The sequence below is a fragment of the Ursus maritimus genome, unplaced genomic scaffold, assembly GCF_017311325.1.
Source record: "Ursus maritimus isolate PB19 unplaced genomic scaffold, ASM1731132v1 scaffold_8, whole genome shotgun sequence".
Classification (NCBI taxonomy): Eukaryota; Metazoa; Chordata; class Mammalia; order Carnivora; family Ursidae; genus Ursus; species Ursus maritimus.
The window spans coordinates 14,828,185-14,843,054 of NW_024426996.1; the positions used below are offsets into that span (position 1 = coordinate 14,828,185).

At 38.9% G+C, this 14,870-nt stretch overlaps 1 protein-coding gene across 5 annotated transcripts in view; it reads right to left on the reverse strand.

Annotated features, from left to right (window-relative positions):
- ARHGAP24 (Rho GTPase activating protein 24) overlaps positions 1 to 14,870 on the reverse strand; it is a 489,199-nt gene that overhangs the window by 21,828 nt on the left and 452,501 nt on the right. For all 5 annotated transcript variants that reach the window (XM_008706156.2, XM_040624950.1, XM_008706158.2 and 2 more), the window contains one exon: positions 1,265 to 1,397. In XM_008706156.2, the coding sequence (XP_008704378.1) occupies positions 1,265 to 1,397 (133 nt within the window). The remainder of the gene's footprint in view (positions 1 to 1,264; positions 1,398 to 14,870) is intronic.

The following is a 14,870-nucleotide window of genomic DNA, read 5'->3' on the forward strand; positions in this document are numbered from 1 at the left end:
AATATTAAGAAAATCATAAGGAAGAGAAAATACATTTATAATACTGTACTGCAAAAAATCCATGTAAGGAGGACCCATGCAGTTCAAACCCCTGTTGTTTGAGGGTCAACTGTATACTAAAATGCACTGATTGTACACTTTAAATAGGTGATTAAATGGTTTATGAATTATATCTCAATAAAGCTGTTTTAATCCAGTCATCTGTTGAAGGGCATCTTGGCTCCTTCCACGATTTAGCTAATGTGGACAATGCTGATTTGCACATTGGGGTGCATATGGCCCTTCTCTTCACTACGTCTGTATCTTTGGGGTAAATACCCAGTAGTGCAATGGCTGGGTCATAGGGTAGCTCGATTTGTAACTTTTTAAGGGACCTCCACACTGTTTTCCAGAGTGGCTGTACCAACTTGCAAGATGTGGTCCATATATACAATGGAATATTACTCAGCCATTAAAAAAGAACGATTTCTCAGCATTTGCTACAACATGGACGGGACTGGAGGAGATAATGCTAAGCGAAATAAGTCAAGCAGAGAAAGACAATTACCATATGGTTTCACTCATTTATGGAGCATAAGAAGCAGGAAGATTGGTAGGAGAAGAAGGGGAAGAAGAAAGGGGGGGGTAAACAGAAGGGGGAATGAACCATGAGAGGCTATGGACTCTGGGAAACAAACTGAGGGCTTCAGAGGGGAGGGGGGTGGGGGAATGGGCTAGGCTGGTGATGGGTATTAAGGAGGGCACGTATTGCATGGTGCGCTGGGTGTTATACACAAGTAATGACATCATGGAATTTTACATCGAAAACTAGGGATGTACTGTACGGTGACTAACATAATAAAAAAATAATTAAAAAATTAAAAAAAATAAAGCTGTTTTAAAAAATGGTAGATGAGATTTGGTAGGAGGCATTGTTTCGGTAATTTAGAGGGGCACACAATGAAAGAGAGAAAATGAAATAAGGCATCCGCTTTGTTCAGGGCATGTTTGGCCTGATGCAGCACACAACCATTTGGAGCAGCAAAGCGGGCAAGGAGGGCGCATTTCATTTATTCACCTGCAGTTTTCTTTTCGACAAGAGAGGGGATTCGAAATGGGACCTGAGTTGTGTGTGTTAACATCGAAGTGCATGTAACGTCAATACATACAGTAGTGGAAGACAATCCAAGGATGCGACTGAAGGAAATTCACAAACCAAAAACTAAGAACATTGACCAAAAAAACCCAAAGGAAGGCTTTTTTAGAAAGAAATGCACCAACTTACAGCTTCTTCTTCCTTGCTGAGCAGTTTGGCACAGGACAAAAAGTCTTCATACTTTGCATAGGGAATAACTGGTTCTGGAAGTTCTCGGAGATAGAGTTTAAGAAGTGACGCCACTGTATGTACATCCGTGTTGCTGTGGAGACAGAAGTGTGAAGATATTCTTTGGAATACACTCTATGCTGTCCCATTTAGTTTTTCATCAAGTACACATCCAAGAGTCAGAATTCTATACGAGCTGGCAATTCAATCAGTAAGTTCCGCTTTCAAGGAGCACACAATTTCAAGACGCCTATGACTCTGGGAAGCTTCAGTGTGGTCTGAAAATATCCGGAGGTTCAAGCATTTTTCTTTTGTGTGTACTTGATGTTAAGCAAAAGTGTTAACTTTGGAAAACAATGCCAATATACCAGACTTTAAACGAAGCATAACACAATCTACAAAAAATACCAAATCCACCTATGCGTGCGTGTGTGCACTCAATGTCACAATCGTTACAAATCCTAGCTTCATTTCTTATTCTTTAGAAGAGATTGGTGATTGGTTATAGATATCAGAAACTTAGTATGACATGTTATAACTTTTTAAGCAGAACTTATTTTGAAGATGATTGATTCTCAGCATGATTTCTAGTTGGGAATCCTTGGAGTCTTTTAGAAAGAGAAGGAATGTACTATAAAAACAAACAACGGAAACACAACCTGTCCCTTGTATAATGAGCAAAATTTATTTTTATTCCCTATTGACTATCAGAGTGACAGGATAATTTCTTAAAATATTAATTTACATTTTGCTCTATCTCCATGTTAATCCACGAAGATGGCTGACAGTAAAGACTACAACAGGTGACTTTTGTTTGTTTATTTATTTATTTATTATTTTAGGTGAGGGGGATAAAAGTGTGGCAAGGAGGAATTGGTGGGCAGGGACTGAAAGGCCAATTGACCTTGAGAAGTGGAGGTCAGGGATTCTGTAGGTATGGAGAATGAATACCCCACTCGCAGACCGTGTTGCAGGAAGTGACACGTCCCCAGAGGCATATACCTTGAGAGCTACAATACAGTTGGATTTCCTGCCTCAGTGAATATTCTCTTGCCTCGAGGGTGAAATGGAAGTAGAGCTGACGTCACAAAACTACACGGGCTGGGAAAATGGGCATCCCCGTTCTCAATTTTGGACTTAGGTTGATTTCATCAACTATTTCCCACATGTCTACTCTGTATTGAACTATAGAAACACACAGTGGCCAAGACCCCAAATGGTTAAAAAAAGATTATTTCAGCCTGCTCACAATTTATAATCCAGTGGGGACAGGGCATATTAAGTAGATAATAACACAAGTATATAATTGCAAAGTGTGGTGAGTGGTAAAAAGGAAAAGTGTTGGATGATATCTAATAACAAGAGAGGACTAATTAGGGGTTGGAGGGCTTCTCTGAGGAAATGATGCATAGGCCAAGGTCTGAAGGGGTGTAATAATTAACCAGGGGAGAGCAGAAGCACAAAAGAAGGCATGCCTGATTAAAGCAAGGCAGGTAAACAGAGCCCAAAGTGGGAGGGAGCCTGTCCTTGAGGAGGTAACAAAAAGCTAAGGGAGAGCCAAGTTCAGATGGGACTGGATGAGGTTTGAGTGTAGGCAGCATTCTCACAGAGCCTGGGACTCCACCTTCCCCCAAATTAGGGCGAAGGCTGAGCTTCTTCATTTCAGGGTCGAAGTCAGTCAAAACAGGTCTTTTGTCAACCTTCTGCAGATGTTAAAATGATGGATGACCTCACAGGGCCTGTCTTAAATTAATTTTGTTCTTTCATAATTAAATAAATGCATTTTTTTCCTCTTAATATTCTGAACTGATAGGCAATATAGAAGTCAACTCAAAGGCTAGTAACGAAAATAAAAATCATGTCTCTGGGACATCTTGAAAACTGTGCCTACGTTCATTAATTCCTCACATTACTTTCTACAAAATTTTTTAAACCGATAGTCCTAACATAGTGTCAATGGTAAGACTAGTTCGTTTGTTTGTTTGTTTTGAAAAAACACTCTATTTCATGCATAGCAAAGCCCTTCTGTTTCTCTGGCTGTGTTACGAACCCCCGACCCTTGAAGGTGTAATCATCAGCACTAACAAAGCCACAACCTGGGGCAGGAGAGGCAGTGCAATCAGATATTACAATAAATGATTTGCCTCTTTCAGTTCTGCTCTAAGCCAACCCAACCCAACCCAACCCGTGACTAGGTTGGTTATGTTGCCTTCAAAACAATGACCATTGTGTTAGAGTTATAGGAAGGTACAGAGAAGAAGATAAAAATAAAACATAAAATAAGTATAACTTCAATACGTGGAATATGTTATCTATAATTTGACTAGAATACATAAAAATCTTTGTAAAGGAAATGTAACAAATAAATGAGGCAATAATGATAAATAAGAACTATACATTTAGTGAAAAATTCTGTTCTCATGTTCAGTGACTGACTATTCTTTACATTGACTCCCCCGCACGCGGATTTTAAGGAACGTAGCTTGCTTGCTGCGTGTGTTATTTGGCTTCTAAGGCTGCCGAGCTGTAGTACTGAGGACGTGTGAACACTAGATGGCACCATTGCAAAGTTCGAGCAATCAAGGGGCGCGAACGTTGTGAAGGATGAAAGGCTGCAGAATCATTCTTCATCCACCAGCAATTTTCTTAGCACCAGAGCTGCAGTAATGTTCCAAGAATAGACATATTTGAGCTATGAATCAAGGTAAGAGACGTGGATGGGATGATGATTTTATTCCTTCCCTAAAGTGATACGTTACATTAGCTTTCTAGCGTTACAGTACACATCCGCGCATGGTTAGCTGTATAGAAATGATGAAGAAAAAAATGACCAAATACTTTTCCTTTTCTTGTCAATTAACAAAGGTTATTAAATTTTTACTTAAGGGCTAAAACTTAAGAATATACTACACTCTTTTGGGGGCTTTATTAAACTTAGGTTATTCTGTGGAAATAGAGACACCTACATTTTCCCAGCGTTCTCATTTTTGGCTTTGTCCTTTCCCACTGAATGGAAGAAAACAGTTGCTCCTGGGAAGACTCCAGCATGTGTGCCGGCTCTGATTCACCTCAAGGGGCTCACCGTCCATCTGCCCTTCTTGCCAGAAAGCCTCCTACTGCAGCGGGAAGTCTGGTGCTTGTCTGAAAAATCTCTTTGCGTATCCACTGTACAAAATGGCAGCCATTTGCATCTTACTGCCCAGCCTATCTCCTACTGAAAACCCACGATTCTAATAAATATTTGTTTACTATGGACAGCCAAATAAGTAAATACTAATATTGTGTGGTAACTGCCCGGTGTACCTCAGGGAATGTGCCATCTTTGTCCCAGAGAAATACATCTCAGTCTTTATCAAAGTGAAATAATGGGGCACCTGTGTGGCTCAGTCAGTTGGTTGAGTGTCCGACTTTCAATCTCAACTCAGGTCTCGATCTCAGGGTCATGAGTTCAAGCCCTGCATTGAGACTACTTAAAAAAAAACAAAAACAAAAAGTGAGTGACTGCCCTGTGGCAAAAGCCAGCATACAATGGAGAATTAAGATACCTAACCTGGTTAATAATAATAATAATAACAACAACAACAACAACAACAACAACACAGCAGCAGCAGCAACAGACCTATACATATCTCACTCTACATCAAGCCTGTGAGCAGGTCCTGTACTAACCCTGTTTCGGGTACTTGAACAAGAAACCACCCTGGTATGAAATTCTTTCCGGCTAATCACTGAGATAGGAGTGGTTTTAGTCTTTTGGTAGAAATTCAACATGATTTGCTAACATAAAATCATTATACAGACCTCAGGTCTCTTTCACTCACCTGGGGTAGAATCTGGTTTCAGAAATTAAGATGAATAATCATGCACGTTTTCTCCCGTGGTGGCAAAGAGGCGGAGACAGTCCCCAGGATCCTGAGTGAAGCATGCAGCAGAGCAGAACGTGCTGTGTAGCCTGTGCCCCTTAATTGATCAACATATGGGTTTTGTTTTCCTTTTATATTGTACTTGGCCTTTACTTCTGAGCCCTGCTTCCTCACGTATAGTCTTTTTACCAAGCTTAAAGGGAGGAGGATTTCATGAGACTTTCACTGATGGACCTAGTTTTATATTCTCACGTGTGTGCCTTTGGTCATTCTGGAATCCTTCTTCCAATAACAGATCCTGAATATTTATGGTGGGCATGGCTTCATGCCATGTGCTGGGTGAAACAGAAATGAACAACATAGATCTTTTCATCCCCCTTGGGCTTAGATCTCTAACTAATCACCAACAATACTTTTCTATACCATGTCCCTATTGCTTAACACTTCCTGTAAATTCTAGCTGCTAAGTCCCTGTCAGGTGTGAGACCATAAGAATGTTTTTTGCAGTCCCTGGAAGTTGCCGGCTCTATTTATAATCTCCGTACCATATAGGCCTCTCACTAATCTGAACAGGGATGAAGAAGTCTGACAACAGTCCCTCCTTGTTTATCCACTATCCCCACCCCCTCCTTCCCTGATAAACAGACTCTCATCCATGGATCAGTTCAAATGCCACAGTAATTACAAGTATAATACTATACAGGCAAAACCTTGAAACTTTTAAGCCTTGAAATTAGAAATGGGAATTTTTCACCCTGGATGCTGTGCACAGAACACAACATAATCTGTTGATTTTCCTGAATAGAACGAATTTCCAGTGCAACCACATTGCAAATTATTAAAGATATTGTGAACTTATTTGCAACACACACACAAGGAGATGACCCAAAATTCGCTTGGAATTAAGAAAAAATACTGTCATGTCCATCAGACTCCAGGGAGAACGTACATGAAACTGAAGACATTCAGCCACGCTCTCATGACGAAGACTGCCGTCAGACTGTCTAAATAACATGCTGTTCTTTCCACCAAACTCACCAAGGCATAGAAAAGCAAATCTGAAGGTAGTAAGCAGTTCCAAATGAAGCTACGTGTTTACAAGAAAAGTCGGGTTCTGTTCAAACTTTGTTTTGGTTTGGTTTTGTTTTTACATAGCTGTCAAAACCAGTACACTTTGCAGCAGGGCAGCTTGACTCTGGTTCTGTCATGGCTCATCATTGTTACGTGTCTCCAATGAATTATATACAACAACACGACAGTCTCACCGTCTGGACTACGCTGAATTAGTGCTTGTGCCAAGCAAGCCTCCCGGTGTAAAAGTAATGATGGCAGGGAGCTGCATGATGATCCCCACTGTGGACTGAGTCGCGCGCCCGCCCTCATTCAGCTGCTGAAGCCCTCACCTCCGGTGTGATGGTATTGGGAGACAGAACATTTGGGAGATAATTGGGGTTAGGAGAGGCCATGAGGATAGGACCCTGGTTTGATGGGACTGGTGCCCTTATAAGAAAAGACACCAGAGAGCTTGCTCCCCAGACCCTTGCTCATGCAAGGAGAAAAGGCCATGTGAACCCTGGGGGAGAAGACAGCTGTCTACAAGCCAAAACGAGAGCCTTTATCAGAACCTGACTGAGCTGGCACCCTGATCTCAGACTTCCAGCTTCCAGAGCCATAAGAAAATAAATTTCTGTTGGTTAAGCCACCCAGTCTGTGGCATTTTGTCATGGCAGCCAGAGGAGGCTAATAAGTCCCAAATCTGCATCTCGTCAGCTTACCTATAATGTGGATTTATGGAAATATTGTCAGATAGATCATTGTGATAGAGAAAAAAGTGATCAACCTTGGTTACACACTACAGTTGCATGGAAAGTTTTTCAAAATACTGACGATTGGATCCTATATATTCTGATATCATTGGTAGGGGCAGTGAGACTTTTAAACAGCTTCTCACGTGATTCTCGTGTGCTGCCATGGTTGAGAATCATCAATACGGAACATGTATTTGGGGTAGAAAACTTCCAAGGAAAGGGGGCAATTCCAATGTGCAATGGTCACAAGATCATAAATCTGGCCACTCTCTCATGCATGGGACCCTACTAGTTATGCACTCGTCTGCTCAGTGTTCCCTGATGGGAGACAGGTGGGAGAAACATTGGTTGGGAGAGGCTGTTATGCTTAAACCAACTTGTCACATTGACCTTTCCTTTCCTACGTCTAGAATTAATTATGTGTATAGATGTATCTTCCCTTACAATCCTAGCTAAACACATAAAAAGAATATTTGATAGTTTCATATACAACCAGCAGACTATCGACATCAGCACATGCATGCACGCATGCACACGTGTGTGCCCCCACACACATACATGTGTGTAAGATACACAGAGGAACAGATAAAATACTCTGTTGTGTAGCTGTAGGAAGAGATTCTTTTGAGCAATGTGAGTCTGGTGAGTCCAAATAATAGACCCGTCAAACAAAAGTAGCTACATCCCCAAACTGAAAAAAACATCATGGATATTTGTCCATTTGTTATTTTTGATGAATATTTCCCATAGGTGTCTCTCATTTTATTATTATCGTTGTTGTTATTATTATTATTTGCCACCTCACTCTGCTCCTCCTTACTTGGCCATCATTCCTTGCCAGCCAGCTCCCCAGTTTTTCTTCCTCTGATGGCCTCTAAGTGCTGCTTTCCTGGAATCTACGCACACGCTCTGAGCTCAGCTATCACTCTTCTGTAATAACTACAAGGTATGCCTCGTCACACCAGACCTTTCCATTGAATTTGTGGATGTTCCGTACATACTTTGAACTCCATGTAAACAAAGCTGGATAACAACAACAAAAAACCTTGCAATAAAATTATTCCTCCTTTGCCATTTTCTCAACCATGGATGGCATCACCATTCACACAAATAAATAAGAAACCTAGAAGTCAGCCTAAATTTTGCTTTTCCTGAGACCCTAAATCTAACAGTGGTTAGTGATTCTCAGACTGAGCTGTACACTGGAATCCCCTGGAAAGTTTTAAAAAAAATACTCATGACTGGATCCTATATATTCTGATGTAAAACCTTACGAATCAATTCCCTCTTCAGAAGTCTCAGTGACATGCTCAAGTTCAAGTTCATACACTCATCTCCATTAATGTAACGTAAGGCCAGCTGGTTTTTCTGTTGCAAGCCTGTCTTCCTGTGCCCAGTCTCCTGAACATACACATATAGGTGGTAATCATTAGTAACAAATAAATATAAATGACAAGTAAAAGGCCTTGCTGGATAGCTTTTGAATGCTATGTTTGAATGCAAAGGGCAAATGTATAAGCATATACAGATAAATAAATACACATCACAAAGAAACATATATATTTACTTTATAGAGTAGTCATGAGAGTTGTCATCATCTAGTTAGTTTGAGCTATAGAGCATTGATGCACTTTATAAATAGCTACTCTATCTAAGCAAATTAAGGTAAATTCTTAAATAAAAATAAAATCTGACTTTTTCCCTTATAGTACCAAGATGCTTTCACTGTAGAGGAAAGCCTACTGGGATTGAGGCATTTATAAAACTGGATGTAGAATATTCACAAAAGTTTCCTTAAGGAGGTATTATATCGGTATAACTATTTTAACAGGCTACCTTGTACATACGTATGCATTCACTTCCAACAACATCAAAAAACTAAAACCTTAAGTTTCAGGTCGTAGATAAGCTCTGGAGGTCCAATGCACAGCCTACTGGAAATAGTCAACAAGGCTATTTTATAAAACTCCAAGTTGCTAAGAACCTAGATGTTAAAGTTCTCAGCACAGAAAAAGAAATTATAATTATGTGACCTGATGGGGGTGTTGGCTAACACGATGGTGGTAACCATAGTGCAATACATAAATGTATCAGACCGACATACTGTATACCTTAACCTTCTACGGTGGTATATGTGGATTATATCTCCATAAAAATAAATAATTTAAAAAGAGCAGAAGTGCTGTTGATTACTAAATTAATCAACATGGCTATTAAAATGAGTGAATATGTCCCTCCACCTCTGGTGATTTGGGACCTAAGTATCAATGTTATATGCAAATTATTTACCTTAGAAGCAATATTCAAATGCATATGATGCAGTCTTATACTATAAATGACATTAATATTGTCCAAACTCTTAAGAACCAAGTCATAAAACATTTTTTCCTATAGAAATTAAAGCTGAAGTCAATGAAGTCACAAAGATTTTCTTATTAAACTGAGATCCTACTCAAATCAATGATGCATATAATTGCTTAGAAAAGGATTGACCTAAGGAATTATTCCAAAGTCACCAATGATAAAGAGATTAGGGACTAGGGATAGCCTGTTTACAAACCACAGAGATTCTATTTTAAGTGTGTGGGTATCTATCTCTGTATCCTACACACACACACACACACACACACGCACATGCACACACACGCACGCACACACACACGCACACACACACACACACATACTGCATACACATAAATATACATTTACTTCTTTGTAGAATTTTAAAAATGTATCCAGTCAGGTATGAAGAAAACTAAGACACTTCTTGATTGACTGTACGTGTTGGGCTTTGTTTTCACTAATTAGGGCCAGCAGATCTTCGCTGCACTTGTTTATAATTGTTTTAGGAAAAAGCTCAAGCCTTTGAGGTTCCACGGAGGATCTATAGCTGCCCACAGATGAAGCAGAGAGTTTACTCAAGGTTTTTAGTGAACAGGAACATTTTTTTTTTAAATTTCATTTACTTATTGGAGAGCGATAGAGTGAAAGAGAGAGAGCACAAGTAGGGTGAGGGGCAGAGGGAGAAGCAGACTGTCTGCCGAGCAGGGAGCGCGACGTGGGGCTGGATCCTGGGACTCCAGGATCATGATCTAAGCCAAAGGCAGACGCTTAACCAACTGAGCGCCCAGGTGCCCCGACATGAGCATTCTTAATCTAGGTTGGGAATTACGCTGAACTAATATCTACACGTTAGCACTTTCCCTGGCTGTTCTATGGAACATAATTTCCTAAACTCACAAAGTGTAAAATAAATGCCAAAAAATGTAAGAATGATTAAAAAGATTAGAAGATTATTGTTGACCTAGATGACCCATTTTTAGGTGGGTATAAAGAGACTATTCACGTAAGAGACATAAGAAAATCCATTTATAGGAAATTTAAAATTATACTAAGCAAATAGCACTTCCTATTCCATGGACTATGTGACTATGGTTTGAGGGAGGTGGGGTAACAACACATCTCTTGCTCACCTCACATTTCCTCTAGGAATGGCTCATAAATCAGAATAACTGGATGAAATACTCTACATCATCTAGGTATACTACGATTATGCAATTATCTAAATAGATTTCGTAAGTGGTGAGCTTTCAGTTCTTGCTTAAATGGGATATGCAATTTTTCCTAACATTTCACTCCTGACACGCAGACCCCGAAGGCATTCTTTCCTAGAGTTTACATGGCTCTACCAGTTTCCACATCTTTACATTAGTAAATGTATATACCTGAGACTATCACATAGCCCTTTCTGGCTTCAATTGTACCGAGGCCTTGAAGTGTTCTGGGTTGTAATTTCAGTTTCACTGGTCCTCAAAATCTCGGCAAACTGTTAATGAACTTGGCTTGGCTACAATAAAAAGTTACAGCTGCATTTAGTTACTTACAATTTTATATTGTTTGCTTACCTATTTTTCCTTTTACTAAACTCTGCAGATGGAATTTCAGGAGAAACAAAAAAATGTGATCATCATTATACATTCAACAATTTATTCTGTTCCTAGAGATTTCAGATTATGCAACCAAGGATTTCCCAGAAAAGCACGGTTGGGGTTCTGGTGCGCAGGGGGTATATTCATGCTAAAAAAAATGTATTTTAAAATGTTCTTAACAGCATTTAAAACCTACATACATACTTTAATCTTTCTATTTTAAAATAAAAAATAAAACAGAGCCAAATATCACCATAATTTTCTAGCTAACAAAAACTAAATAGCAATCAAAGTTTCCTTAATATGTGTGTGTGTGTGTGTATATATATATATATACTTTTTTTTCTTATTGTGTCCCCAACACTGACTTAATTGCATATTGCCCATTTCCTTCCATAATTGCCACATGTTTGGAGAATTTTGAATATCTGATTCTGGGATAAACAATAAACGATGAAACATTCTTTTCCAGAGAACTCAGTATTTTTTAATTTTTTTCCAGTAAAGTCAGTAAGTAAGGTAGAAAACAAAACCTTTGTGTCTTATAGAGGAGAAGAGTAAATAGAAGCCTGCTGTTACGTTGCTGAATCTCTGACGAATAGTGTTAGAAGGAACTTAAAAGAATTTGCTGATATATCCAGGCGAGTCCACAAATCAACACCCAAACCATCCAAGTCCATGCAAAACTCATTCCTTCTCTGAACACTTCAACAGTCTTTTGTTATGACACAAACGCAGTCTCAATGTAGAGGCTAAATGACACCATCCCAGTTTATTTTTGTGGATATATATACCGAGGGAAAGGACAAAAAGCTTTAAAAAATCCAGGCTGTATACTTATTGGGTATCTCATATTAAAATCTGTCATGCTTTTTGTTGGAAAGAATACTTTGCTCCCACATATACAGAAATTTATTATCTTAGTGCTGTTTTCTACTTGGACCATTTTTAAGAGAGGTCTGTGTAAGCGTGAAGAGAGAGACAAACACAATTTTATGGAGAAGTAGTAAGGGGTTTTGTTTTTGCTTTGTTGTTTCATTGTTCTTGTTTTGTTATAAATCAGAATCTAGTTCACTTTGGAAGTAGGCTGCACGCATATTCACGAGAGCATTTCTGGAGTACAAACCAGAGGTACCGGACTTAATTCAGAGCTGTGGCTCTTAGGGAATGAGAAACCCATTCATAAGATTATGAGTCTATATTGACACACGCAGGCATTTTGCTTCAGTTGACAAAATAATATCCTGACAGAATTTTAGAAGTTGTTTTGAAACATGACAATTTTCAGGCTTCCTAAATTGGACGTTGTGAAAATAAGCATACGAATTGTCTACTTATTGAGGTATCAGAAATACTGGCATCCTTTCATTCAATAAATATATTCAAAATATACTCCTTATATTCCTTTTATTCAACAAAGGTTTATTATGAGCCTACACTGTGTCAGACATTTTTCTAGATGCTAGGGATAAACAAGGTGATCAAGATTCATAAAATGCCCCACTTTCTTTAAGCTCATATTTGATATAAATGTAGAGCTCTATTTTATGAATACAGTTTTAAATGAATATCCACAGTGATATCCTCCTGGGTATGAAGAGGCACGCTCCCGTGGTTTCAGTTATTTATCACGATCCTAAATAGAACAGTATTATTGCTTCTTCAGCAATTTTCAACCATTTCCTTATAATAAATTATCACAATAATCAGAGAAATCAAATATTTTAAAACCATATGACTTCTAAAGGGCACATACAAGTGGTTCATAAGCACATAAAAAGATACACATCGGTAGTCGCTAGGGGAATGCAAATGAAAACAGTGACACCATTTCACACTCACTAGAATGGCTAGAATAAAAAATGGGCATGCTCTCATCCATTGCTGGTAGAAATATGAAATGGTGCAGCCACTTTGGAAAACGGTTGGGCCGTTCCCCAAGCGTTAAACATAGACACGAGAATTCTACTTCCAGGTATATACCCAGGAGAAGTGAAAATATATGTCCACACAAAAAAATTGTGCATGCGTGTTCACAGCATCATTATTTATAAAAGCCAACAAACAGAAACAATAGAAATATCTGCCAATAGATAGATGGATAAACAAAATGTCGTACACCCACAGCATGAAATCTATTCACCAATGAAAAGCAACAAACTACTGATACGTGACATAACATGGACAACCCTCAAGAGCGTTACGCTAAGTGGAAAAAGCTCGATGCAAGAGACCATATGTTGAATAATTCTGTGTCCAGAGAAGGGAAAACTGACAGAGACAGAAGTAGATTAGTGGTTGTCTAGTCATGCGAGCTGCTGGAAGGAACCGTAAATGGCAGACGGGATGTTATTCGGGTGACGAAAACGTTCTAAACTGCTATGGACTAATGGTTGCGTAACTTGGTAGATTTGTCAAAAATCACTGAATTCTACACTTGCAATGAGTGAATCACATGATATGTAAAATATGACGCAATAAATTTATTTCAGAAAACACATGCCTTAAGGAATATGCTTTCACCAAGCGCATGCAAGAATATTTACAATCTGACTAAGATACACACAAGCACCCACTTTCAGAATGTAAAACCTTGCAGGTATCTTGTTTCTTTCAGTAGGAATTGCCATGGAGATTTCAAAACGGAAATGAAGATATCCTAGATTAAAAACACTGAAGAGCTTAGGTTCACGCGTAGGCTCAAGCATATTACTTTTCCTTATCATATAAAATATTAGAATCATCATTATCATCAACATCATGATATACGACAATGGCAATCAATGTGCTAAGTGTCTTATTCCATTACGTCACTTCTTCCGGTGTTTTGTTCCATTTTGGTTTATTCATTTATTTATTTAGTTAGTTTTTTAAATTAAGATTTTTATTTTAATTCCAGGATAGTTAACATGCGTTTTGTTTTATTTTTAAGTGCATTAATACAACAACCCTGGGGCTTAAGCGTTACGATTTTTGTTTTACACATGAGGAAACTAGGGGTTTTGAGAAGTGAAGTAACTAGTCCCAGGTTGTTAACTTAGGTAGTAAATGATGGGCCTACCTGAGCTCTTATTCCTACACTGCTTCCTGGCAAATAAGTATACGAACACCACCTGATATGCCAAATACTGTGAAACTTCTTGTTGATTGACTATTTTTATTCAAAACTCATTTCAGTAGAAGTGAGCTCCAAATTTATCCAGAGATAAATTGACCTCACACTGGTCAGAATGGCTAAAATTAACAACACAGGAAACAACAGATGTTGGCGAGGATGCAGAGAAAGGGGAACCCTCTCACACTGTTGGTGGGAATGCAGACTGGTGCAGCCACTCTCGAAAACGGTATGGAACTTCCTCAAAAAGTTAAAAATAGAACTACCCTATGACCCGGCAATTGCAGTAGTAGGCATTTACCCAAAGGATACAAAAATAGTGATTTGAAGTGGTACGTACACTGTTTATAGCAGCAACGTCCACAATAGCCAAACTATGGAACGAGCCCAGATGTCCATCAACTGATGAAGGGATAAAGCGCCTGGGTGACTCAGTCGGTTAAGTATCTGCCTTTGGCTCAGGTCCTAGTCTCACAGTCCTGGGATCAAGCCCCACATTGGGCTCCATGCTCAGTGGTGAGTCTGCTTCCCCCTCTCCCTCTGCTCCTCCCCACCCCCACTCATGCTCTCTCACTCTTTCTCTTAAATAAATAAATAAAATTTAAAAAATAAAAATAAAAAAGATGTGATTGATATGTATATATATCTCATACACACACACACACACACACACACACACACACACACACACACATATATATATATATATATATATATAATGGAACTTTACTCAGCCATCAAAAAGAATGAAATCTTGCCATTTGCAATGATGTGGAGAGAGCTAGAGTGTATTATGCTGAGTGAAATAAGTCAGTCAGAGAAAGACAAATACCATAAGATTTCACTCATATG